The 27500-nt window shown below is 40.8% G+C and overlaps 2 protein-coding genes and 1 pseudogene across 2 annotated transcripts in view; 2 read left to right on the top strand and 1 right to left on the bottom strand.

The window, feature by feature from the left end:
• Window positions 1-5451, top strand: part of LOC138017855 (coiled-coil domain-containing protein 146-like) — a 40363-nt gene extending 34912 nt beyond the window's left edge. The window contains exons 17-20 of the mRNA XM_068864839.1: window positions 2064-2156; window positions 2772-3038; window positions 4426-4674; window positions 5062-5451. Of these exons, the coding sequence (XP_068720940.1) occupies window positions 2064-2156; window positions 2772-3038; window positions 4426-4674; window positions 5062-5265 (813 nt within the window). The 3' untranslated portion in view covers window positions 5266-5451. The remainder of the gene's footprint in view (window positions 1-2063; window positions 2157-2771; window positions 3039-4425; window positions 4675-5061) is intronic.
• Window positions 5452-6852: 1401 nt separating this feature from the next.
• LOC138017852 (voltage-dependent calcium channel subunit alpha-2/delta-4-like) overlaps window positions 6853-27500 on the bottom strand; it is a 27931-nt gene continuing 7283 nt past the window's right edge. The window contains exons 6-18 of the mRNA XM_068864838.1: window positions 27050-27139; window positions 22505-22566; window positions 21910-21933; window positions 21361-21426; window positions 15989-16059; window positions 15460-15541; window positions 14859-14911; window positions 13794-13843; window positions 13164-13265; window positions 10467-10494; window positions 9948-10051; window positions 9288-9382; window positions 6853-8169 (exon numbers count right to left, since the gene is read on the bottom strand). Of these exons, the coding sequence (XP_068720939.1) occupies window positions 8080-8169; window positions 9288-9382; window positions 9948-10051; window positions 10467-10494; window positions 13164-13265; window positions 13794-13843; window positions 14859-14911; window positions 15460-15541; window positions 15989-16059; window positions 21361-21426; window positions 21910-21933; window positions 22505-22566; window positions 27050-27139 (917 nt within the window). The 3' untranslated portion in view covers window positions 6853-8079. The remainder of the gene's footprint in view (window positions 8170-9287; window positions 9383-9947; window positions 10052-10466; window positions 10495-13163; window positions 13266-13793; window positions 13844-14858; window positions 14912-15459; window positions 15542-15988; window positions 16060-21360; window positions 21427-21909; window positions 21934-22504; window positions 22567-27049; window positions 27140-27500) is intronic.
• On the top strand, window positions 18952-21347 carry LOC138017853 (uncharacterized; annotated as a pseudogene).

The following is a 27500-nucleotide window of genomic DNA, read 5'->3' as shown; positions in this document are numbered from 1 at the left end:
TATTAATTTTAATAATCTAATTACTTAACAAAGAAATGGAAACAGAAGTGTCCGCAGAGGCAGAAGACTTTCTTGACCGCGAGGAATTAAAGTGGCCTTCTGCTTGAGGCGTACGTGATTTAATGTTGTCGCGTTATGTGGTTGCGGATGTTACAGAAAACCGACTTTTATTTCTTAGTAAAAATACATTTTGTAAAATTCACAGATCCTGGCCCTTTCCCTTTACTCTTTTCTCTGTCTATTACTATCTTGGTTTAATTCTCTTGCAACAGTTTTTTTTATGCTGGAACGAGCGATTCTGAAACATGTCTGATTTTACTTGTACATTGTATCTATATTTGTCTTCAGGGGAATACATTTGATAGAGACAAACGAAGAAGTGTGTGTCTTTTACGAGAAGTTGAATATACAAGGTAACAATTTCTTTTCGATCATTATTTCCACTAGTCTTTGATAAATGATCTGAAAATTCGATTGTCGATTTTTTTCCCACAGAAACGATGATTCGTAATGGTGACGTGGAATTAAAGGCCAGGGAAGAAGAAATACGTTTTCTGAAAATGGAGGTAAGGCCTCGGCAAACGGTCAACATTTCCTTCAACATCCGTTCGATTTTGTTGAACGATGTTGAGTGATGTTGACTGCTGGGGTGGGCAAACGGTTTGACTTTCAACACATCATCAACATTTGATTCAAACTATGGGATAGCATCGATTGAGTGTCGAAACGGGCGCTGCGCATCATCTATTCTGCGCTGTTCTATCAAGAGGCCCTAGTTACTAACCAGGTACCAGACCTGTGTGTATCTCTTCGTACAAAAAGAAAGCAGTTGTGTAGCAAATTATTCACAAAGATAAAAAAGCCCGAGTCCCGCCTTCACCATCTTGTTCCACTGACTCGGCCGCTCCCTTCGCAACAAAGACAGGCCATCCCTCATAAGTTGCAAAACTGAACGCTTTAAAAGAAGCTTTTTTTCTGGCGATGTGCCTCTATGCTCATGGCATGTAATCTAGGAAATTATGGGCACTTAATGTACAATTTAATGTATACTCCTAGTTTCTATATTTTTGCCTAATTTATGGTATCATAACTTTTATAATTGTAAGGCCCAGTCCATTTTGAACACGATGAACTTATATCTAAGCGCGATGATTTTATTCATAAACTATACTTGTTATAAAGCCTTGTATTCAGTCCCACGCTGTTGCCGCAGTTGCTACTATGGATACAGACATGGATACGACGTTAAGAGACCGATTAGTGCGCACGCGCATACGCAACAATAGGGAACGTAAGCAACGACAACGGCGACGGCAACGAGAACGTCATCTCAAAATATAAATTCGCGTTGTTGTAATCGCTTCGTTAATATTTCAACTTTTTTAATATGACGGGGGTTTTTTAGTTCCTCAAAAATGACGCTGGTAGGAACGGCGCTCAATTTAGGGCAGAAAATGAAAATTTATCCTCAAGTAATGACGTTTTCCATAAAACCTAAAATTTGGCTATTTCACGTTGTAGTTTTGCTGACGACGGTAATGAAATGGGCAAAAGTGAAAAACACACGTGCATGGCGTGCAAAGCTATTGTTTTTGCCTACTAAATATGCAAAAATTTGTGACGTTCTCGTTGCCGTCGCCGTTGTCGTTGCTTAAGCTCCCTCATAGCTCCCTAATGTTGAAAGAGGGGGGCAAACGCGTTTAACTTCTTTCAACATTCGCGAAAACAAAAGAAATGTTGAATGGTTCTTGAAACAAAGTTTAAACGCTTTTAAACTCATTCAACATCGATTTAACTACGTTTTCAACATGTTTTAACTCGGTTGAATTTATAGCGGTAGAAAGCGGTTTCAACACCACTGTTCAACGGATGTTGAAGAAAATGTTGAACTCGTTTGCCCAGGCGTTAATTAACACATTTTTGGATTTGTTCTCAGTTTAAGAACTATATTCATTGATCCAAACAGTTTTCGAAAATTACGTATAATTAGAGTTAGAGATGTACCAAAATTTACAAAGTCTAGGATATTAGGTGTATCTCAAGTTACTCTATTTCTTTTTTAGGTGAATGAACTCAAGCGATCTATAGCAGTGGCGCAGAAGAATATGCCCAACAAAAAAGCGCTGGATAATGAATTGGTTACATTACAAATACAGGTGCGTTTATATCCATATGAGACACCAATAATTGCTTCACAAGTTGCTTTCATCGACATGACGTAATGGGTTACCAAGGCAACAAAAGAGTTATCTAAAAACAACCTATATTTTGTATTTAAACACTTATATCTCAAGCGAACTCGATGTCCCTTAATTTTTATTGCTGGAAAAAGTGATTAACAGAGAATTCTCTGGAGCAGATTCAGAGCCACTTTCAAAATTAGACAATTTTAAGATTATAAGATTCTTGTTTCTTTTTGAAACATGGACATTCCTGGAGAGCAAAGTTGTCTGTTGAGACCCTAAAAAAGTTTGCATAAGAGGCAAGCATCATTTAAAGGGCAGCATTTTCTCCTCACTTCTTAAAAGACCTGTAGTGTGGCTCCGCCCAGGGATTTGAAACCACGACGTCCCACAGGGTAGACGACTGCTCAGCACACACCAACTGGTCAGGTTATGCTAACTTGTAGACTTCAAGAGTTCATTGGTTTGCATGCATGCTCGCGGTAATAGTGTCGTACTTGAGAGAATGGTACGGAAGAGGGCCCACGGGACACCAAGTAAGTAATAGAAGCCATCGTTTTTAAGTGGCTGTAATCTTTTCGTTTTTAGCTGGTAGCCTGTCGGGAAAGACTTGCAATGCTCGAGAAACAGCTCGAAGATCCGTCGGATGAAAGTCGTGTCCGACTGTTGGGAGGCCAGGACCCTGAGCCAGACGTGCTCGCTAAGAAAATTGAGGAACTTGAACTGAGACTGGCCGAGAAAGAGGAGAAATTACTGGAGAAAGATTTGATTTTTGAAGAGGTTACCAGACTGGCAGACAGAACCAAGAAAAAGTCGGAATCTGGGAAGGAAGATACGCTCGAACTAGCCAAGAAGGTTGGTAATTGTGCTTCAGTTCAGATGTTGTGTATTCATAGCGTATGTGGAGATTTTTAGTCATGTTAGTGGAATAGATATGCTCAGGGCGGTAATTTAGGATTACCGGTACATGTATATTAGTGTGTAAATGTGCATAAGAACTGTATAATTGCTAAAGTTATTTATTGCAGTTTGTATGTTAATAAAAATACTCACCAATTGAAAGTGAGGTCTTAACTAATATATTAAACTCGCTGTCGCACGGTCAATACTGCAAGGCCTCAGTTTGAGATTTTCCCTTGAAGACCGAAAGCTCGAAGGTAATAAGTTGATTCACGCGGAAGCGATTGCATCTGGTCAGCTCATTTATCGTTTTAAACCGCACAGGTCAGGGGGACTTATGTGTATTTCATTAAAAGAAAAAGTGTATTTATTTGCGAGACAATTCGGTGAGGTCAATTTCGTCGGCATCTTCAAGAAGCAACGACCAAACAAGCGTCAACAGAAAAGTGCCAATAGACCATTTTCGAATTCTCACGGCTGGACTGGATCTAGCATGAAATGGAGGCTAATGCGGGCAAATCTTTTCAAATGCAAATTAATTTGCCCGCATTAGCCTCCATTTCATGCTAGATCCAGTCCAACCGTTAGAATACGAAACTGGCCTTTTTGGCGTTTGAATTACCTTTAGTTTCGTTTTTAATTTGCGAAAATTCGCAATCAGCCCGTTGGCATTGTAATAGAATAACAGTCCAGCACTTAGCCAATCAGAACTTTCGTTAAATCGGCAACAACTGCCATCCATATAATTAAACTTTTATAGAAAAGTGGAAAATGTGAGTAATCCTGTAGCAATGGGCCATTTCCGAGTTGCTGTTTGTCTCGGTTTCGAAGTGAGTCTTGGTGCTCAACTATTGTAAGTGAAATGAGTTTGATTTGCATAAGAATACGCAACTCATTTCCATTTCAATGGTTGTGCACCAGGACTCGCTTTGAAACTTAGGCATGCAGCAACTCGGAAATGGGCTATTCCGGACTGCTATTTTCGTTGGTCTCTATTAGAGAGGTGGCTTTAAGTTAGGGAAAATACATCTACAGACTGGAAGAAAGCACCAAATTTGCCACATTCTGGTTTAGAAGGGGTGCCACGTGATCCAGTCATCCGTGTGTAGGGTGTAATACACAATTCATTTTTTTATTCCTGTGCTCCGTTTATTTCACAGACAAAAGGTTTGTTGACGTTTACCTACTTTTGTTATCAGATCTAAGTGCATTGTTTCCGTTGAATCATCTGTTGTTTAATTCTCCAGTCACGCATCTGGAAAGCTACAGGGTCTGACGAAAATGTGAGGGAATAAAAGAAATATCGGGGAATTTTTTTATTATTTTTTTCCGTGTTATTTAGGTCAACGAATACCAGGCCAAGATAAAGGACACGACGCGGAAGATGATGGCATTAGTTTCTGAACTGTCCATGAATCAGGCTGCCGCCATGAAACTGCAACAGGAAGTGAAATCAAAAGAACAGGAATTGGAGCAGTGTTACGTGCGCATGGAAAGAGGGGAGGCACCAAACGAGGAGGCTGAGAGAGAGTGGCTGAGGATGATCCGCGATGAAGTCCGTAGAGAAAAGGAGCTTATGGAAAGGAAAGAGGTACCGCTTTTTTGTGTACAAGTAATTTTCGTTTGGAGTACGGTTTCAGTTCCTTTTTGTGTTTATTTCCTTTTTCTTTTATAATAGCAAAATGGTGAGTACCAAAAGGCCGCACTAGGTGTTGTGCATGTTAGGAATTGAAATATGTAATTTGGGATGACTGTAAATTAGCATAAATTTCTATTTTACCGGCACGAATCAGAGGCCTGATGATCCGGGTCAGGCGGGCAGTGGTTTGTGGGATTTAGGTTTGTAGTTTACGGGAGTTAATTACAGGGGTGGAACCCATGACCTTCATATTACTTATGCTTTTTGAGGTCTCTAAAATCTCACCCATTCTTAATGAAGGGTCAAGCCTCGAGTGATAAGATAATCTCTTTGTTTCAGCGTGAAGAGGAAGAAGAACACTATCGCCTCCCCGGTGGAATCTACACGACTGCAGAGCCTCGACCTAATGCTTATATCCCGGATGACGACTCTGAATTGCCTATCCCCAGGCCCTATGGTTCATTGGCACCATTTAAACCTACGGAGCCTGGTTCAACAATGAGACACATAAGAAAGCCAGTAATAAAACCAATAGAGATTTAATGTTAACATAGTTGCCAATCATCAAAGTGTATTTCAAACAGCCAAGCGCGGAACTTAAACTTTGAAAGGAAGGGAAATGTTTCAGGGCGTGTTTAAAAATGTCACTGGCGCAGCTGACTTTGTGTATACCTGTCATGATAAGAGGATTTATTTATTCAATGTAGATAGTAAAAATATTATAAAACATCCTGGTTTGAAAGTTATCGAGTTTATTATTGCAGAAAGATGCAAAAGCTACTTGAAGAGTATTAAAGCAAGACTCATTTCCTATAGTTCAACAGAATATAATTCGAAGCAATCGTTTCATTACACTTGCAATCAATTGTTTGGTTAAAGGGGTGCTTAGTAAAGTTAACAATACAATAAGGAGCGGTGCGGATTGCCTACGCATTTGTCTTCGCAGAGCAATTAGCGGTACGTGACCTGGGCCCATGTCCGCTTGGTTCTAGCAGTCACATGGTAGTATTCGAGGAAGATCTCACTCGACCATATTGTGTAGCAATTTTCTTCAGTTTTCTTGCCTCTCCCCCTTCAATCTTTTTCGTCCACTGCTTATCAGTGTGACGTGACGCGGGCCCGGACGCCTGGCATGGGAGATTTATTTGGACTGGAAAATGGCTAGTTGGCCTTGGAAAATCTCAGGAAACCGACCTCCGTTTCTCTATGCAGTTGATACGAATATACGATTGTCATCAGTAGGAGCCACTAACTGAAGGGTGCCTTTGCCACTCTGGGTTTGTGTACTAAAACAGGAGTAAAAAACTTTTTTTGGATCGTCTACTAGAGAGGGCGCAGTCCCTTCCCTCCAGTAATCTGAGTGCGTGTGCACTGGTATTTATATAAATCCAGAACGGGAATACCTGGCTACATACCTTGCAAATACAGAGATATATCAGCAATACAAAAGAACACATGTTCTAGAAACGACAAAGGAAAGTCCCCTCAAATGTCTGGATGTGCGCTTTAAAGCGCGCAAGGACTGGTGGGTAAGTAGGAATTACGGTTGGTTTACAGTTGTGACCCAAGCATAAATGCTAGCTACTGAGAGGCTAGCCGATGTTTGGGGAGAGCAGGCGGCTGTACACAGGCTACGGAGATGCCTACCTAATAAGGGTGCAACTGAGTTTGAGAAAACTTGTGCTTTAAAGGGGCTAGGTCACGCTATTTTAGGTAATTTTGTTTAATTTTGTTAATTATGAGCTCTAAGCGTCAAATTGGCAGAGCAAGAGTCTTTCATTTGCAAAATCACGGCCACATAACAACTGAGGATGATTTTCCTGCTGTGTAAATGACATTTTGATACAGACTGATATAAATTTGAAAAAAGGTGAGCCGACGTTTTTCAAATTTACCCAAATTCAATCCATTTTAATCCTCTCCAGTTTTGTCCATCCATGTCCCTTCTTGGCTTCCCTGTGTTTTGTTAGAGTTCTTCTATAGTTATGTGACCTAGCCCCTTTAAGCTTAAGTTGCATGCTTGAGTTGCGCCGTTCTAACACACTCGTAAAAGACGTTCTGCCAGGAAATAACTCGATGACTAGGGCTGAACAGGAAGCAAGAGGGCAATAAGGTAACAGAAGACCAAGGTTTCGGGAAAAAACAGTCATTTTATTTCTTAATTCGCAATCAGGCTTACCACATTAAAATTCTTACATTTGGACATATAAAGATTCTGATTCCTCGTACTACTATTATAGATTTAGTGTATGGTCCCGAGGGAAACAGTTTTGTTTTCCCGAAAGACCAGGCAGTAAGTGTATAATCGACTTTTCCTTCAACAATCGCAGCAAACCATCCGGGGCCGGCAACAACTGCGGAATTCAATCCCGGTCGGGATACATTTGAATTTGATCAGGGGCACGTGACCAAGAATCAACCAATCAAAGTGCTCGTTTTGTTGAGTGAAAGTCTAGGTATATAACAAAATTACGATATTGTTATTAATGTTACGTCATGAAAACCATCTTTAGTGGCGTAACGGTAAATTCTGCGATTTTGTTTCGAAATTACTGAAAAATCAAACAAAACGAAGATAAAATAGTCTGGTTTTTAACATGAGGAAAACTCGAGATAATACCAGCATTAAATAAATCTGTGTTGAGCACACTCTACACATTCAATCGACATGAATTAAACGAAGAGAGCAGTTTGCATCCCTATCTACAATTTTTTTCGATATTACTGCTGTCATTGATTTCTGATGCCCAAACAGTATTATAAATAGTATAAATAAGAATTAAATTTTCAATCTCGGATTTTGCGTACCTAGATATGACATCAATTACTCACCATCTCGTACGCTCATGGAGTAATAATTAAATATAATAGGACGCGACATGGTTTTGGGCCACAGCCGGAAACCAGAAGTGGACATTTTACATGACAGGACGGTAGTACAGATTCTTAAGCTAATCATCCTAATATAAAAGTGAAAAGATTTCACATTTCAATATTGGCTTCGTGTTTTCACGGTTTTGTTAAACTGGAATACGAAGGAAACTTTAATCCATTAGATTCAAAGACAAGTGCAATTGAAACCTGTTGTACCCAGGCCTCTGTCTGCACAACTTGCTGTCCGCCAAAGATACGCCCAAACGAACGCGAAAAGCCAACTCAATGAAAAACTCAGGTAAAAAAGTACGAGTAACAACGACTCGTTTTGATAACCTGGACATCTTACAAAACTTATCAAAACTTTTCACACAGATAAAGGTTTGTGACGTCAAGAGGTAATGACGTCAGAGAGCGGCGTCCCGATGCGTCAGGGCTGATAGCTCTCTGGTCAAGTTCACATTTCCCTTTACATTACCTCCACTATTCAGGGCATAACGCCAAAATAAGCAAAAAAATCACGATGATGAAGTGAGGAGATGTAAGGCTTGCCAATGCACAAGGAGGTTTACCCTGAAACGAAACGTTTAAACTAGTGAGACGATGAATCGTGTTTTCGTCTGTTCAGGAATAGGGAGTTTAAGAAACCACAACGGCTACGGGGACGAAAACGTCACTTCAAAATATCACTTTGATCTATTCTAAGCATTTCATGATTATTCCATCTTGTTTAGATTATACAATATGGGCGAAGTGTCCTAAAACTGGATTGATACGGACGCATTTGAAGTAAAGAGTGAGACTGAAAGATTCACTGTAGTTTGTCCACGTAGTCGTCAAAACCTTGAATTTGGTCATTTCACGTAGTAGTTTTGACGAGTACGGGAAAGAAATGTTCGAAAAAGCGTGCCGCACGTGCACGTTCTTTTAACCAATAATATTACTGCTTTTTGCCGTTGTCGTTTCTTAAACTCCCTAATAATAGATCATAGAAGACGTCAGTGACAAACTCAGCTATCGCCTCGTGGGCCACTTTTTTTTTTTACCAAATTTTGACGTCTTCTGTGATCTATTTCTGAACAGACGCACACGGCAACATGGAATTTATTTGTTTTATATAATAAAGAATTAAAAAATTTTTAATGATGACGTCAGCTATGCGTCTGTCCACTAATAGATCATAGGCTTGGACCAATCAAAATGCGTACATTATTGAGCTATTTTACCTTCGGATTACGAACCTATGTGCACTAAACACTAGCAAGCTGAAAAGTTGAGTCTTTGAGAAGAGAAGATAGGTCCGACGCAACACAGCCATTTGTAATACTCCATTTGCAGTCACTAAAACTGGTTTAGTACGCGGAAAGGAGAAATCGGTCGGCTAGAGCAAGTGTCGCGGCAAGTCATCCTCATGCATCGAGGATTCACACCGCCATTCGTTCGCCCAGAACCCGGACGAACGACCTCTGCCTGGTTACGCAGAAATAGTCAAGGCTCACTTTCGTAACCAAACACTCGTTTCGCATTTTAGAAATTTACGTTTACGAACCAGCTAGAGCTCGTTTCCCATTGAAGGGCTTTGAAGAGATTATTGCCTCTGGGAACGAAAATAGAGGAAAACGAAACTCGAGAGCAGGATGCCTAAACTCACGTATGCGCATACTTAATACGTGTTTCTTTTCTAGTCTCACCTCATCTTGCCCCTTATCATGACAAGGAAACTCGGGCCTGCGTCTGTCATACTCATCAACAGGCTCTGGTCGGCCATTTTGACTTCCATGGCTTTCTGTACAATACAACGTGTTAAGGAAAATCACGCTTCACACAATTCTAAGAGCTTCAAACTTGTTCCTGTATTTCCGCCAGCGCGCATGATATGCCTGCTTTAGTGAGACGGTAAAGATTTAGACTGCGAGCAGCCCCTTCGAATCAGTCGAGACAAAACACGACTGCCTCAGAAAGCGGGCCGCTCGGCTGATTCGAAGTCTAGTAAAGATTTGGTTATTTCTTGTTCCTTTGCTAGAGGAAGGCAAAACTGAAACCATTCAGGCCATCACCAACGAAGGACTTACTAAGTCTTACAAATGTGATGTCACTGTAACGTTGATTGCGTCCCAGTCGAGAGGCTCCTAAGCAGACATTGTTTTTGTCTCAAATGGCGAGACAAGCCAAAGGAGCATCTGCGCGGGAAGCTAACTTTTCTGCTAAACGATGTCAAGCCAGTGACGGCCAAATAGCCGACAAAATACATGAGGGGATTGTGTCACCACAATCTTAGCCTTCTTGTGCGTAATGCGTATTGCACTTGTCGGACTAAACAAGGGAGACTGACGAAGAACTCAAAAGGATACGGCTTCCTGACTGCGAGTGGTTAGATTTGCATCCACTAGTGTGACTTCCCTTTACCACTACCAGTCGCAGATTGGTGCCATTAATAGGAGCCATGTATACTTGCCTACAAGACAAATAAGCGTCAGAAGGAGCCCATTACCCGGAGCTTCTATCTTCCGTTTTAAACCTCCGAGTCAACTCTGTCCCGTATCTTCTTATTTTTAGAAGCAACTCCCAGGGGAGTTTTCGTGGGTGTCTTCACAATAGCCAATCATGAGAGGCCTATGGTCATTCACTGATTACGTCACACCGCACACCCGAATCACGAAGGCACTTCTAAGAATAAAAAGACGGGACAGCGTTGACTCAAGGATACAATACGTGCGCAAGGAAGTTTCGGGTAATCGGCTCCTGGCCTAAGATGTGAGCATGCAAAAGGCTCTCTCATTGCCTGTGACAAATTTCGTTCTCCGTTTCTGTTTATTGTGAGGAAAGGAAGATTTCAGTAAAAAAAAAAATAAGACAACATCTCATCTTACCGCGATTCAGCACCCAGACAATCCAAATCTAAAAAAAAAAAAAAAAAAAACGAAATGTACTTTAAGGAAATTCATAAACGGGCCATTTCCGAGTTAATGTCTGCTCCTCTTCAAAGTTCCAGTTTGCCACAATTCTCAGTATTATCAATGACAATATTATAATATGCTATTGAAGACATTAAGTGGCGAAGAAGCTCCTCTCTGAGATTAAGCAGTAGGCTGAATTAGAAACTAACAGTAATGAACGACTATGGCGCTTGTAGGAATTTGCAGGAATCCACGCGCTTGTAGGTATTTTCACGGAATTTTTTTCTTTTTTTTTTTTACACACACACACGCAAAGCTCGTAAACTAAAGCCCAGTATATAAGATCACAAGAAAAGGATAATCTTTAAGCTTTTTCTTAAACAACCCAACACTATCAGCGTTTTGGATTTCAGGTGAAAGAGAATTAAAGGAATTTGGTCCTGTCTCTGAGACAAACTGAAACATATTGCCAAATGCATTATGAAGTAACCCCTTAGTAAAGAAAAACATAAGTTTTCCAATTTGAAAAAATAGATCGCTTGAAATTTAAGAATTTTGAGTTCTTTAAAGAGACTTTCAGTGTGGGAATCGCAAGAAACCTTTGATATGATTCTGACAACCCTTTTTTGTTGAGTGACAATACTGTGTAACTGAGTGGTAAGTAGATCCCCAAACTGAAACACAATAAATCAGATATGGATAGACTAAACTATACCACAGCGTACGCAAGAAGTGGTTGGCAGACAAAAACTTGATTTGTAGTTAATACCTATAGACCCATATCATTCAATGTCCAAACCAAAGATTTTGCCCGTCCAACCCTCTCATTCAGTGTGAGGCTGGACGGGCAAAGACAATGCAAAGACAAAGTCTTTATTCCCCACGGACTCCAAAATGGCCGCCGAGTGATAAAGGTGAATTGATTTCGAAATTTTCCTTGAAACTTCAGTACATGTGGCTTCCAAGATAAGTTCTCGTCAATGACAACGCCTAGAAAAACAGTTTCTTCGACTCGGTCGCTACAATGATCACTGATTTTTATAGATATATCAAGTTTTTGCCTCTTTTGTCGAGGCTTAAAGAGCATGAAATAAGATGTTTTTAAATTAATGGAACAGCTTATTAGCTCTGCACCACTGACTTAATTTCAGCAACTCAGAATGCAAACTTCAGAGAGAAGATTGGCACCTCCTTTTGTCTATTTCTTTACTGAGGAAGAGACAGTCAAGAAGGCTCTGCCTGTATCGCGTTAACTCTTTGAAGCCGCCGCAGCCCGTACTTCTGGACTGGTCAATCTTGTTTTCTCTCGTCAAACCGGTTTTTCCAGTGCGAGCATCCGTTTAGTGACAAAACCGATGGTTATTACTGAGTCCGCTGTAGCGTGAAAAACCAAGATGGCGGCGAGATCTGGCATATTAGGCTTGGGTTCGAGACTGTATCTTGATAACATGCAGCGCATGCTCAATAAAAATCTTACTTGCTTCATGCATGCTTTCTCGAGAACGGCAAAATTGAGCAAGCAAATGAAAGGCTCTGCTAGCAGGGTGGAAGATTGGTATCGTTATGTGAAAAAAGATATTAGTACCGTCAGCAAATAAAATGAAGTCTAAGACCCTGGACATAAGTCACTTTTTATAAATAAGGAAAACCAGAGATCCCAATATAGAACCCTGTGGTACCCCACACCGTATGTTGTAAAGAGATGAGCATTGACCATTAAACTCCACTAACTGTTTCCTGTTACTCAGATAACTCAGAAACCAATTCAATGCACAGGCTCGAACACCACAATGCTGGTTTTTCAAGAAAATACTATGATCTTCAGTGTCAAAGGCTTAAGATAAATAAATAAAATTCCCGACAGTAAACTCCTTATTATAAATGGCAGAGGAAATTTTATCATACAAGTATGTTAAAGCATATTCAGCGGATTGATTCTTCCGAAAACCGTATTGACTAAAGGAAAGGACATTAACCCTTTCACTGCCATAAATGCCACTGGAACTTAAAGATTTTACTCTGTCTAACGCCAGCCGATTTTACTCGTCAATGGGGAAGCCGTCGGCGGTAAACGGTTATATAGTACGTTCTCTAAGACTTTCGAAAAGGCTGGTAAGACCGAAACGGGTCTGTAATTTGAAAAAAAATTATTTTCCCCTGAGTTATACAAAGGTATACAAAGGTAGTTTATCTGGAATACCTGATCAAACTGATAAATTAATTAAATTCGCAGAGGATGACTAATTAGATCAATAGTTTGTTTTACAATTTTCATTGAAATATTATCGTATCCCGCAGGTGCCCCAGAGCTGTATCAATAACCTCCTGTTCATTGACTTCCTCCAAAAATATAGAGTCTAAATGCGATGTTCTTCTTACGAAAATTAGTTTTCATTCATTTGCATATCAGAACTATCCCCATCACAAAAACTGCGCACTTAAGACTCACTTTGAAGAGGAGGCAGACATGAACTCGGAAATGTCCTATTAAAACTGAAACTGGACAAGAAATTTCCTCGTGTAAGGTAGATTGTCCTACAATGATTAATTCCACCTGCAGCCAAGACGATGGTCAACGAATTACAACTACGACAAAAAGATTGTCAATACTCGATGACCATTATGGAAAGTAATAAAACATTACGAATTAACCCGTCTCTTTAACCGTACCACGGTCATATGAGGTGTTTTTCAAAACAGCTTTATAAAAATCCAGTTCTTTGGAACATGGGATCATTTCCGGGCCCGAATTTTCCTCCTCTTCTGCCAGAGCTGGAAAAAAACAAGAGAAGGAATTTATTAATGGCAACATTCCAAGCTTTGTGATTCGAAGTTAATTTGAATATAATTGCAGCACCGCGCACCGGTGGCTCAGTTGGTTGAGCATCGGGCAGCCATGCGGGAGGTCGGGAGTTCGATTCTGGCCGGACCAACCCTCAGGGTCTTCAGACAACGGAAGAGAAAGTGTTGCCTTTGTAATCACATCTACATGTGAATAGACTTTCTAGTCTTCTCGGATAAGGACGATAAACCGTAGGCCCCGGGTGGGACGTTAAAAAACCCACACCCTGTTTTTAATTGACCACTCCCCATAGGGGCTTTTCAGGGCCAATAAAACACAACGAAACGACATAATACAACAACATTAACTGTTAACGTGTTGTGGTCTGGCCTTTCCTTCAGCAATGTGGTCGGCTTGGCGTAATCTTCTGAATGGACTGTTGATCGATGAGACCACATAACAGCAAAAACAGACACTAGTCAGGCATTTATAACTCGAGAAAGTTTAATACAACCTACCTACACCACGGCGAGAAAAGAAACTGTAAACGTTGAGTTGAGCCAAAGACCTGCAAAAGCAGAAAATGAGTCAACTTTTCTTGGCTAAAAAAGGGATTGCAACAGTCTTCACTCAAATAAGGAAAAGATAATTCAAAGACTATAATGATTTGTCTATTACCTCGCATGGTGATTGGCCAAAATACCACGGCACATCTTAGACCAATGCAGAGGCAAAATCGAACCACTCGTGACTATTAGCGTGTGCGTTTTCCCGCGCTCGGCTCAGACTTTGACCATATTCACTGAGATTTGGTTGGTTAACTGTAATTTGTTTTGTTTTTGTTTGTTTGTTTGTTTACCCACGGAACACCTTAAGAGCGCTCAGGAACTCGTTCAACACTGATGATGTGTCCGTGCATTCCGGATCGAATTGGAATTTGGCAGTGTTGGTTTTTTCAGGAGAGGGGTAAACCGGAGAAAAACCTCACGGAGCAAGGAGAGAACCAACAACAAAGTCAACCCACATATGACGCCGGGACCGGGAATCGAACCCCGGGCCACATTGGCAGGAGGCGTGTGCTCTCACCACTGCGCCACCCCTGCTTTACGTCATCGGTCAAGAGTAACTACCTCAACGAAATGGAGTAATGGATCCTCGCACCCATCCGGGACAAATGTACAAATGTATACTTCAGGTATATTTATTTCATTCAACGACTCCTTTACGGGGGAACATGACCTGCCCCCAATGGTCCAGTTTCAAGTTAAGACGCTACATACAAGAGTAGAATTTTTGGAGGCCCGATCAAAATGTGTCATGAAACATGCTGAAAATGTTATTTTCTGCAACGGTCATTTCGAGACGCGGCGCTTATTTGGAAGGAAGCGCTTAATCAAGTCTATTCGCCCTTGTCACACGGCGGCCATATTGTCCCGGGAGAACAAAAAAGTTTTGTTTTACCACGCCCAGCCTCACCCCAATGGTTTTCACTGCGAAGATTGCCGTGGTAAAACAAAGCTCTTTTGGTCTCCCGGGACAATATGGCCGCCGTGTGACAAGGGCGAATAAGGTAACCCACCTACCAAAAGAGGGTTTGTGTCCAAAACTGTACGTAGGCTGTCACCGCGAATAGGGGCTGGCAAACAACAAAAAGAATCGAAAGAACATAACAGTTAGTTGACTCAGGCGCTAACTTTATCGGTTATAAATACACAAAATCTATGAGAAAAGGTTTAGGTCAAAGAAAGCACGCATTCAGCTGGACAGTCTGCGAGGCGAGGAAATCATCCCTTAAGCAAAGCAACTCGCCATCAAAGTGTTTGTTAAGGATGGCGTCTTCTCCCGTGGGAGAGGCTTTCTGGAGGATTTTGTTTCTTTTTCGCATTTGTCACTTCCTTCTCTCTAATCCCTCTAAAAATATAGTGTGACTGTATGACTCCGTCGCCTGGTGCTCTCGTGCAGGCTTCCGGGGAATGCCACCGTAGGGAGAGAGTAACTGTGAGGAGGCAAGTTGTCATAATGGAAGCAACTGAACTTTCCGAGTACCCAGACCTCCACTCAGCTTAATGGCCCACAAATTGCAGTTATAAGTCACTCTCTCTCTCTCTCTTTTGAACAGGGTCCAACGACTTTCCAGAAGAAAAAACAGAAACAGCAAGAAAATAACTTTCGTAATGGCCTTACATTTAAAAGTCTCCTTGCACTGGAACTGTCGCCGGCATTATTGGACTTTTCGCATTCCTCTTGTACACTGGTGAACGTCAATCTGCACGAAGGATCAAACGAGTTCCTTCAAAAGGGCACCAATATGTGCTTATAGACAATGATAATTTAACAAGTTGTAACAAAACGCTGATGTCGCGTCATTAAAATTAGAATCAATAAAATGCATTGACTTTTCTGTTTTTCATTAAAAATCTCCAGTAGGAATCAACCATTTTCGTTAGGTTGAGTCCGTTGGGTTTTAGAGATAGAGCAGTTTTCAAATGACAGTCGAAAGTAACTAGGCGACTGCGGCAAAGCAAGATGCTGGCTACAGATAGCTGTAAACGACGCTAGAAGTCGAGGTACCCGACGCGTTTCAACCGCAAATTATAATGGGCTTCTTCAACCCCTTCAAACTAGATCTGTTGCTGTTGAAACGGTCGATCCCAGCAAAACACGACTAAAGTTTGATTTCGATCTGTAGCAATAACGTCAGATTTAAACTCACCCTTCATAAAAAGCACGATCCAGAAACTCCTTCATGACACAATTTTCCACATGAGCAAAGGACTTGCCAACCTGATGATCAAAATTGATTATTTCTGTTTTTACAGCGAATTCGTAAAAAAATTAAAGTGGAAACAAGTTAGCTTCGAGTCAGGAAGGTTATATCTCTCCGTCTTTGAACTCAATATTTCCTTTATTAACCAGTATTTCTTTTCTTCTCCTTTACATTCTGCGTTTCCCCCGTCCATCTCATCCCTCGGCTCCACCTTTTGCCTTCAAGTGAAAGTGAAAGCTGCCCAATCTGACCCACTTAGGCCCTTAAGGTGATTCCCTGGTTTTGCCCTGCGAAACCCTAATGCACATAATTTTTTGTGTCATCACTTCGCGTGCGCATGATGCGAACATTGATAAAATTGCTGATTTTCTCCATTAAGGACGGTGCCTACTAATTCAAAAGGTATTTTTGCGCGGTTTACTAAATGTGCGGGAAAAGCAGATCTTAACAAGTGATATTGAAATCCAAAAAGAGAATTGGAGGTAAACACGCTTTTTTCGACGATAATTAATCAACAATATTTGTAAAAATCTTTAAAATTCAAAGCAATGTATGGCGTTCTTTTGCAAATTATCTTTGAAAAATGCATGGTTACCCCCAATTTTCTTTTTGGATACAAGAGCACTTGCTAAGTTCTGCTTTCTCCGAATAGTTTTGAACCGCGCAAAAATATTCCTTTATTAATAAGCACCGCCGATAGGAAATCCGAGTATCTGGAGATGCGCAGAACGTATGCGCAATAAAAATAGTAGGCACCGACCGTCCCGGCTACACGTTCAAACATTGTTATAAAACATTTGTTGGATCAACAATGTTAGAAGGCGTTGCATGCATGTTTGATGACATTTGTTCAATGCAAATCATCACAGCTCTGTGTCATAAACACTTTGAGCCTAATTTATTCAAGCACTGCCTATCAACTGCTCCAAGGCACATTTGTCACCTGTATGATTAAGTTGATGATCAGGCACACGCCTGAAATTTGCTTATGAATGACATTTTAAATGAACTGGCACCAACCAAAACCATGAGAGGTCGAGACAAAGATGTTCCATTCATGACTTCTGAATGGAAGAGAGCCGTTAGAGCAAAACGATGAGCTACGGCAAAAAACCTGAAAAATAAAACACATGAGAACTGGGAGCTTAGGCGAAAGGCTAGAAATGAAGCAACTAAACAAAGAAGAATTGCCATCATGAAATACTGGAAGAAAAAAGCCCAAGATCTCAAGACTACACCGATAGACTTCTTCAAAACTTTCCGACCGTTTCTCAACACAAAAGGGAGTGCTGAAAATGCGGAGATAAAGCTGAATGTAAACGAAACCCTCGTAAGAGACCAAAAAGAAGTTGCTCAAGTGCTTGTCAATCATTTCGCAACAATAGCCGCTGGTATAGGCGGTACAGGTGCTCAGGTAACATCAATGGACGACTTTGAAAACGACCACAGCATCCAAAGAATTCGGCAGGAAAGAAAGAACTTTACTACGATCAGTGACGTAACATCTGTCACGCAAGTCACTCGACACGAACAAGGCTACCGGCTGCGATGGTATTCCAGCAAAAATTATGAAAATAGGAGCCGAGGAATTATCTCAACCACTTGCTAACCTTTTTAACTCGTGTATTCGAAGAAGAGTACGGCCGAGCGACTGGAAGCGTGATGATTGGATGACAAGTGTTACACCCATAACGGTGTTACCATGTGTGGACAAAGTATTTGAGCACCTAATATGCACGCAAGTGCCAACTGCCTTTCAAGGTAATATTTACGAATAATCCTCTGCCTATCGAAAAGCACACAGCTGTGAAACGATCTTAATAAACTTAGTAGAGAATGGAAACGAGCGAGGGACAACAGACTCGCTGTAGTCATCTTATCGACCGACATGTCCAAAGCGTTTGATTTTCTCCAACCGTCAATGTTACTCAGCAAGCCGAAAGCATACGAGGAAGGCACGATACAGCTCTTGAAAAGCTACCTATGCGACCCGAAATATCGAATCAAAATTCGCAGTCACACAAGCTCGTCCAGGACGATCAGTCGAGGTTGCCCCCAGGTCTGCGCCCTGGGTCCACTGATGTGGAATATATTTCAAAATGACTTGTCCTTTTTTGTTAAATCGAGTTTTTTGTTAAAACTACAGACGTATGGTTGCTCTTCTTCAACATTACTTTGGTTCAGAAGCTATCTATCAGACCGCCGTCAATGCGTAAATCTCGCAGGTGCTGTATCTGATACTGAAGTATTGCGTTCTGGTGTTCCACAGGGCTCAATTTTAGGCCCTGTCCTCTTCCTTCTTTTTGTTAACGACCTACCCCTTTCCTGGAAGAATAGTTATGGCTTATTTGCTGATGATGCTACCTTTTACCACATCCCTGACTGATGTTCAGTTACAACTTCAACAAGATCTTTCTAATACGGCGACATGGACTAAAGAACATGGTATGGTAGCTCACCCGGAAAAGACAAAATATATGATCATGGGTACTCGACAGAAGCTGTCCCGCTGTGAAGAATGTGCACTGTCCTTGTGGCTGGATGATAGGCAACAGGAAACTCAAGAGGAACGTCTCTTGGGCCTGGTCATCGACCCTTCTCTTTCTTGGTCATCTCACGTAACTAAACTTAGAAAAAAACTTTTAAAGCGCGTTGCTGTTCTAGCCCGCATTAAAAAATTCTTGCCAGTCAAATATCGTATAATCTTATTTAATGCTAGTATTAAACCTATTCTTGAGTACTGTGTGTCTGTTTGGGGGAATTGTAATGCAGGACTTTTGGACGACATTTTTAAAGTTCAAAAACGATGTGCGCGTATTATTCTTGATGCTCCTTTTCAAGCTAGAACTTTGCCGTTATTTCTTGAACTTGGATGGCTACCTATCAACCATTTATGAAAATATCCTGGATGGACGTGCACCGGATTACCTGACCCAGAAACTCTCATCTTTCAAATTCAATAAGCTATATGATACAAGGTCTCGGTTACCTTATCGCCTTCCTATTCCACGAACAAATAGCATGAAGCGCATGTTCTTTTATAATGCTGTTAAACTTTGGAATGTTGTTACCAGTAATAGAGACTTTGTCTGTTTTTCAAGTGCAAAAAAATTCATCAGAAGTTACTTTGATTTAATAATGTGCAAATTTACGCCTGACACCTTTAGGATTGACAGAGTTTTTTAGCTTATATGGTGACATTTTTAGTTTCTAGTTTTATAATATTTCACTACTTCTCAATTAGTATTTTAGTATTTCGTATTTCGTAGCTTAGTATCTTAATATTTAAGTATTTGAGTAATTTATTAATTTAATATTTTCGTTATTGGTATTTAGTTAAATAGGGCCATAAGGGAGAGTACAGTTTTTTTACTGTAATTATGCACCCTAAAATAAAGTGTTCTAAAGTGTTTTTGTCAATGTACGCAGACGACCATCAGATGTTCCACGTCGGAAACGATCAATCTAGTGTTACCTTGGAGCTTAAAGAAACTACGCGCAATGCCACTAACTGGTACGACTCCAATCTTCCAGCTGGAAATCTTAAGAGTATCACACTATGAACATTGGTGACAGTGAAGACAAAAACGATGTCACATATACAATCTGTGCGAACAACGAGGACATAAAAACAGAAGAAAAGCTTGAACTCTTGAGCGTAATCTAAGATTCGAAACTTAACTTCAGTGATCATATCAGCTCAATCTGCCACAAGGCCAGCCGGAGGATAGCAGTGCTTATGCGACTAAGAAATCTAATTCCTATAAGTGCCAAACTAGTCAGTGCTGTTCAAAACAGCGATTTTACCCAACTTAACGTATTGTCAATTAGTTTGGCACTGTTGTAAAGCCAGCGATTCGCGCAAAATAGAAAGACTCCAAGAGAGAGGCTTAAGGTCTGTGTAGAAAGATCATCACGCAACCTACTCAGAACCACTCAAGAGGGCTGAGCTACCAACACTAAAGAACAGACGCCTGCAAGATGTATGCACCCTTGTGTATAAAGTCAAACACAAATTTTGTCCAGCTTATATTAGCAATATTTTTAATCTGACTCATAGCTCTTATTCTTTAATTAAGAAAAACTGATTTTAGCGTTCCTAGACATAATGCAGTAACATATGGTCAACATTCTCTGCGCTACCTTGGGACCAAAATTATGGAGAAAACTGCCTAAAAATATCAGATCTCCAAAACTTTGAACAACTTTAAATGCACCATTCGGAAAGTTTGACGTTAGCTCTCTGTTGGAGGACGAATCACGTTATGCGTTGTTCTTGCTGTTCATCTATGTAGTGAGGTATTAAATAATTATAAGGTGATAATATTATGACAGCATTTATCAACAAATTAGTTCCTAGATCTAATTTTAACTATATTTTCTTGACTTTTACTAAATCTTAGATGAAAAGATTTTACTTCATATTTTAGTCTCCCTATGATTAGTAGAGCACTTGCGCTCGGCTATTTAGACTTGAGACTTAAACAAAGTTGTCATTCATTCATTCATTCATTCAACATTTTTTGTTGGAAGACTGAATGTTTTGCTTTCGATCAAACATTCTCTCCAACATACAACAAATGTTGAAGCGTGTAGCCGCCCTTTCAACAATGCTGTATTGCAAAGACCAGTCACAGTTAAGGGCCCAGTCTCCAATGCGAGAACCATGAGTGATCCAAAATGGCGGAGGTGGATTAAAGTGACCAAAGTGACGTGTTTCAAACAATGTTACATGCTTATCCAACATTGTTAGAAGCGTTCTTTATAACAATGTTGGGACGTGTTCTTTTAACAATGTTACCACATTTAGCCGGGGCTTTCGAGACGATTGGTATAAAAATCTGGGAGACACCACTGTCCTGGCACGCGAAATGTTCTCTTCCGGTTGCCGTCCGCGTGCGTGCTAAAGCTCCCTAATGTCTGTCTAGTAATAGGGTGAGCAAGATCGCTCTAAATAGCTCAAATTCTTGCTCTTGATAGGACGGTGAACGTTCCCCTGTATAAGATTTACGGCATTTTAGAGCGGTTTTCAAATGGAGTATCCTAAAACCGAAACCAAAGTAATTACTTTGGCCAATCAAAAAGGACGGAGACAATCCAGTACACCAATCAAAACTCGAAGTAATTACACGTAGCCGACACAAAGCGCAGAAAAATGTGCAAGTGCGAGCCACAACTGGTTTTGGTTTCACTTCTGATTGGTTGAAAAAGTGGCGCGAGAACTTTGAACCAATCACTGAGTGAAGTAATGCAAAACCAAAGTAATTCGCTAATTACTTTCGACACTCAATTGAAAACCGCCCTAACAAACTTCATACCTCTGATTCATCTTGGTTTGTTGCCACAATGAAACCGTCATCGTCGATAACTCGGACACAGCATTCCTACGATACAAATAAAAACACTGATGGTCAAGGTCATAATGACAGTTTTAGATGATCTCCGTCCACTGCACCACAGGACACATATTATGGACGGTCCCTACTATTGTTATTGCGCATACGTTCTGCGCATCTCGAGACACTTGGGTTTTCTATGGGTGATGCTTACCAACACAGGGATATTTTTGCGCGGTTTAAAACTATGCGGAGAAAGCAGAACTTAGTAAGTGCTCTTGTATCCAAAAAGAAAATTGGGGAAAACCATGCAATTTTCAGAGATAATTAAGCTTCAATTCGGAAGAGAACGCCGGTATAGATTTGTATTTTAAAGCTTTTTTCAAATATTGCTGATATGAAAAAAAGCCTTACTTTATATACTTTTCACTCACGCGAAAAGTATAGTTAAGTACCATATTACACCTGAAAACTTCTCCCATCTGAATTTCATGTGCAAAAGATAAAAGATGAGATTTAAACCACACTCACCGATGAATCACTGCACCCATCGGCCTGCGAAAATGAAAACAAAATATAATGAACTTAAAACAGGTAACCAATGCGTTAACAGGGGGACCCTTCAACTTCAGGTTGGCTTTAAGAATTCTCCTGACTGTCGTCGGTGTTCGTGACATGCCGCCTAAAGACGCTAGAATTCTTGTTTTACAAGAGTTCAAAGCGACGCATTTCACATCATCGTCCTTGATTGGTATTTCGTCTCAGTATTTATACTGACTTGGCACCACAACACCAGCAACTCTATGGCTTACTCTTTGCGGTCAGTGTTTAGGTTCTTAAACGGTTAACAGTATTCCATGAAAACTCGTTCAGTATGAGGAGAAGGGACCTACGGTTTATACTCAGCGTAACCAATTGCATGTGTAATTACAAAGGCAGCACTTTGTCCTCAATTATTTAACGACTGTGATTGTGAATCAGGCCAAAGTGTCTTTACAGTGTCCCCAATTAGTGCTCCAGCGCTAAATCTACTAGACACTTGAATAAAGTTCCTTTCCCGCACAGCAGTCCACTGCTCTATGTACTGAATGAAATATCGATTTACTGATCAAAGATTCTTTCTCACCGTCTTGATAGCTTTGAAAATAGTTTCATTGATCTTCCTTGCACTGACTTGCATCCCCGCCACTAAAAATTTACAACAGACGAAAAACAAAAACAATAAATGCATGGGTTCTAGGTCAGAGGGCGTTCCTCTCGGTCAGCACGCAAAATAAAGTTCTCTGGCCAGGGGGCCCGTTTATCGAAAATCCCCAAACTTTTCGGGCCTTTTTTGGAGTGTCACAACTCCCTCTGTATCGTAAGAACGGAAAGATTTCAAGTCAAAAAACTTCACTAAATATCATTTTGCTTTTTGTTAATTTGAAAACATGTTAAAAGACCAGCTTATGAAAACAAGCTGAAGGCAGTTTCGTTAATAGCTTTTCGGACCCGAAACGTTACCGGGACTTTTGAGAAACGGGCCCCCTGCAGTTCTGAAATTCGCGCAGTCGAAATTAACGTATTTCTTGATATATATATTCAAGTTAAGGACAGCGAAAACAACAGCATACGCGTCACTAGGGAGTTTAAAGTGCTTCTAACCCCAAAATATTCTTTTCGCTAAAATGAATCTTTGCACCTGTTCGAGACGCATTGCGACCAGTTTTACTTTTCTAACAAATCCTGCCATTTTATAGGCTTCGAAAGTTGCGAAAATCCAAGCATCTTTTGTTCACGACCGAGTCAGAAGGGGAGTGGGTCTATTCGTGATTTGACGTCACAATCTACTTTGCATACATTTTTACACAGAAATCAGTTTGTGACGTCAAATCAAGAATAGACCCACTCCCCTTCTGACTCGGTCGTCAACAAAAGATGCTTGGTTTTTCCAAGCCTATAAAATGGCAGGATTTGTCAGAAAAATGAAAAAATGGCCGCAATGCGTTTCGAACAGGTGCAAAGATTCATTTTAGCGAAAAAAATATTTTGGGGTTAGGGGCACTTTAAGAAACGACGACGAGTACGACTACGACAACGCCACAAAACAATAATATCATTGGTTGAAAGAGTATAAATAATCGTGCTGCACGTGCAGCACGGATTTTCGCAAGTAACTTAGCGGTCCTCTGCATAACGACGACGTGAAATCACAGAATAGGGACCTTAAGCAAGGACGACGAGGACGGCTACGAGAACGCCGCAAATTTGCATATTTAGTGGACAAAAACAATAGCTTTGCACGCCCAGCACGTGCGTTTTACATTTTGATACATTTCTTTGCCGTTCTCGTCTTGACTACGACGTGAAATGATCAAATTTGAGGTCATGTGGAGGACGAGAGCACATGATGACGAATTTTCAATTTTCTCTCTGAATATCCACACCGTTCTCATCAATTTTATTCTTGGGTTGTGCATTCACACTTTCCAAGCCGAACGACATGGAGTAATCGTAAAATTATTACAGTAACGGGAAATAATATTTTTAGACAACGTTCTCGTAGTCGTCGTCGTCGTCGTGCTTGCTTAAGGTCCCTAATTTGAGGTTTTGACGACAACGTAAGCATGCAAGAGAGAATCCTTCATTCTCTATTTTAACTTTGAAACCGCTCGTACTAATTTATTTTTAGAATACTTCGCCCATATTGTAGGACGTGAACGAGACTGAATAATGGTGAAAGACTTATGATAGAGCCAAGTTATATTTTGAGGTGACGTTTTCGTCGACCGTCGCCGTCGGAGATCTTAAACTCCCTACTACAAAATGCAGCATAGCCCTATCGTAGATATTTTGCGATTATACCACTTGTTCACGTTGCATAATTGGACATTTGCATGATGACGCCATTTGACTACAAGTCCCAGAATACTTCAGGTTTTGTTTGTCTCATGCTAATTACAGCTATTGTTATTTTCACCCCGCTGGGAATACAAAATTTAAATAAGAAAAGAAAAACAAAAACTAAATTCTGGTAGTTGTAGTCAAATGACGCTATCATAAAAGTTGCCTATTGGGGCGAACTATCCAGTGGGTGATAGGTGGATACGAACGGTCTCAAAGGAAAGATAGAATATGAATGGTTCGTTGTTTTATGCTTTCGTTGTCGCAAGTGCAGCACGGCTCAGTGTTTTTCCTTTTGTACGCAATAATTTTCTTCCAGCTTTGTAGCGTTGTCGAAGCCGAAGCCGAAGCCGAAGCCATCGTCTTTAGGGAGTTTAAGAAACCACGACGGCTAGGGCGACGAAAACGTCACTTCAAACTATTTAGTTTGAGCTATTCTCAGTGTTTCACAATGTTTCCTTCTTGTTTATGTTGTACAGCATGGGCGAAGTATGTTACAACCAGGGGCCCTTGCTCGAAAGTCCCCAAAAACTTTTAGGGTCCGAAAAGCCATTTGTGAAACAGCCAACCGCTTGTTTTGGAAAGCCGATCTTTTAAGGTAACAAAACTGTGAAGTTTGACGACTTAAATCCTCTCCATTCTTGAGATACAAAGGGAATTTTGTCACCCGAAAATGGCCCGTAAAGTTTCGGGACTTTCGAGAAACGGGCCCCCAGGCCCGGGTTGCTCGAACCATGGTTAGCGCTAACCAGCGTTAAATAACATGGAAACCTATAGGTTTTGACACCTCTTAACCAACGGTTAGCGCAAACCAGGGCCCAGTTGTTCGAAAGCCGATTAACTTAATCCAGGATTAGCGTGAACTTTTCTTTTATGTTTTCAACTTTTTGGTAAAAGTTTCTTTTGCTTATTTTTGTTTTATAAAGATTGACTTCTTCTAGTGTAAAGTTTTGCCGAATATCAGCGTTGAACAGCATTTTAGATTTGAGAAATAAACTCCTTGGTTAATTTTTAATCTGGGATTAGAGTTAATCGGCTTTTGAACAACCGGGCCCAGGCTTCGAGCAACCGGCCCCAGATTGGTATGTACGAATTTGAAGCAAAAAGAGAGAGGAAAGATTCACTGTTGTCTCTCCACGTTGTCGTCAAAACCTGAAAATTGGTCATTTTACGTTCTTCCAGGTGATCTGGTGACGTAATTCGGAGGACTGGGGAGAAAAATTTTAACGCCGTATCCCACAACCGCGCGCGGCCTTATTTTCGAATTCAACACGGCAGAAGCGAGGTTAGATCTTGTCGGGACTATATGATTGTTCATTCAGTAACAGGAAATGTGGTAGACACGTGGGCTGTAGAGTTTTGGCGATGGCAATACTGCAGGGAGTTTCGAAAACAACACCTACGGTCGCGCGCGGTTTTGGGATACGGCGTTAAAATGTTTCTTCCCAGTCCTCGAAATTACGTCACCAGATCACCTGGTTCTTTTGAACCAGGGAGAGAAATGTACAAAAATGCGTGCCGCACGTGCAGCACGATCATTTTGATTCTTTCAACCAATAATATAACTGCTTTTTGGCGTTGTCAATGCCGTAGCCGTCGTCGTTTCTTAAACTCCCTTTTGCTTAAATTCCGGCCATCACGTGATATCATTGATTAAAAGACGAAAAACAATCGTGCTGCACGCGTGACACCCACTTTAGCACATATTCACGCGGTACTCCACATAACAACGACGTTTGGAGGCAAGAATGTGGTAAGCCATCACAAACACATTAAAAAATTCCTAGTGCTCCAATGAGCAATCAGACGTATAACCGACAACACGTTCGGATTTTCTACCACTGAGCTAAAAAGAGGCTCGTGAAGAAAAAGCTACAACATTAAACAAGGTTCAGCTGACAGAAACTATACTCAAGTGAAGCTATGATCCTCGCAGTTATTAACGCAATTTTTGCAATTGGTTTAAACCCGTGACCTCGCGATACCGGTGCGACGCTCTAACCAACTGAGCTATGAAGCGACTGACGTTGGCAGCTGTTCATTTGTGGGTTTTAATGTTCCCGTGAGGAATGAATCAATGATGAAATGATATATGAAATGGAACATTAGAACCCACTAATGACAAGCTCCCAACGTCAGTGGTTTCATAGCTCAGTTGGTTAGAGCGTCGCACCGGTATCGCGAGGTCACGGGTTCAAACCCGTTGAAGTCCTGAATTTTTCTGATTTCTCCACGCAACTGCAAAAATTGCGTCCAGGACTGCGAGTATCATAGCTTCAATTGCTTTCATACCCGCAGTTCAATATTATTACATGATCCATTCATATATCATTTCATCGTAGAAACTATACTGTTATACTGAAAGGGTTGAAATGCCAAATGTGGGCATCTTAGCACTAATAAGAGGAAGCGACATGGCAACGACTGGTTTTTGTCAGGAACCCATCACCTGGAGTCAACCCTGTCCCATATCTTTCTATTTTTAGAACTGCTGTATCTTTTCATCATTTTGAACTACCTTGAAGTTTGTGTTTCGGTGTGCAGCACGTGATGTAATCAGTGGCCGACCACAGGTCTTTTATGATTGGCTATTGTGAAAACATCCACAAAAACGCCCTTGGGGATTGCTTCTAAAAATCAAAAGATACGGTACAGGGCTGACTCAGAGGGTTAATACAGAAGATGGAGGCTCCAAGAAGTGGGCTCCTGTTATTGTGGACAAACCCCCACTTAAGTCAGTGAATTGGTACAGAAAAACAAGGGTCTCGGTTGTAATAATTAGTCTAACCTGCCGCCAAATAACTTTGATTGTTGATGACCACAAAAACAGGAGAACTTGCATTGATGGACACACTTGTGTTGACCTCCGCCTTGTAATCTGAGGACAAACATGAATTAGGTCCTTTTTCATTTTCTTTTTACCGTATAGGCTCTTAACGGGCTAGGGGCCGTTTCTCAAACGCCCCGAAACTCTTCGGGCCTTTTTCGGGTGTCACAATTCCTGTCATGGTATCTCAAGAAAAGAGAGGTTTTAAGCGACAAAACTTCATAATCATTTTGTTTTTCTTATAATCTTGAAAAGATGTTTAAGGACTAACTTTTTAAAACGAGTGGATGACAGTTTCGTAAATGGCTAATCGTAGGGCCCGAAAAGTTACCGAGATTTTCGAGAAACGGGACCCAGGTGTTTTTAAATTTGTACATCGTCTCAATTATATTTTTGGCGTTGCTTCTTTATC

This window comes from Montipora capricornis, chromosome 9 (genome assembly GCF_036669925.1).
Source record: "Montipora capricornis isolate CH-2021 chromosome 9, ASM3666992v2, whole genome shotgun sequence".
Taxonomy (NCBI): domain Eukaryota; kingdom Metazoa; phylum Cnidaria; class Anthozoa; order Scleractinia; family Acroporidae; genus Montipora; species Montipora capricornis.
Note: the sequence above shows the minus strand (reverse complement) of the source record. Positions and strands in the feature narration are given on the sequence as shown.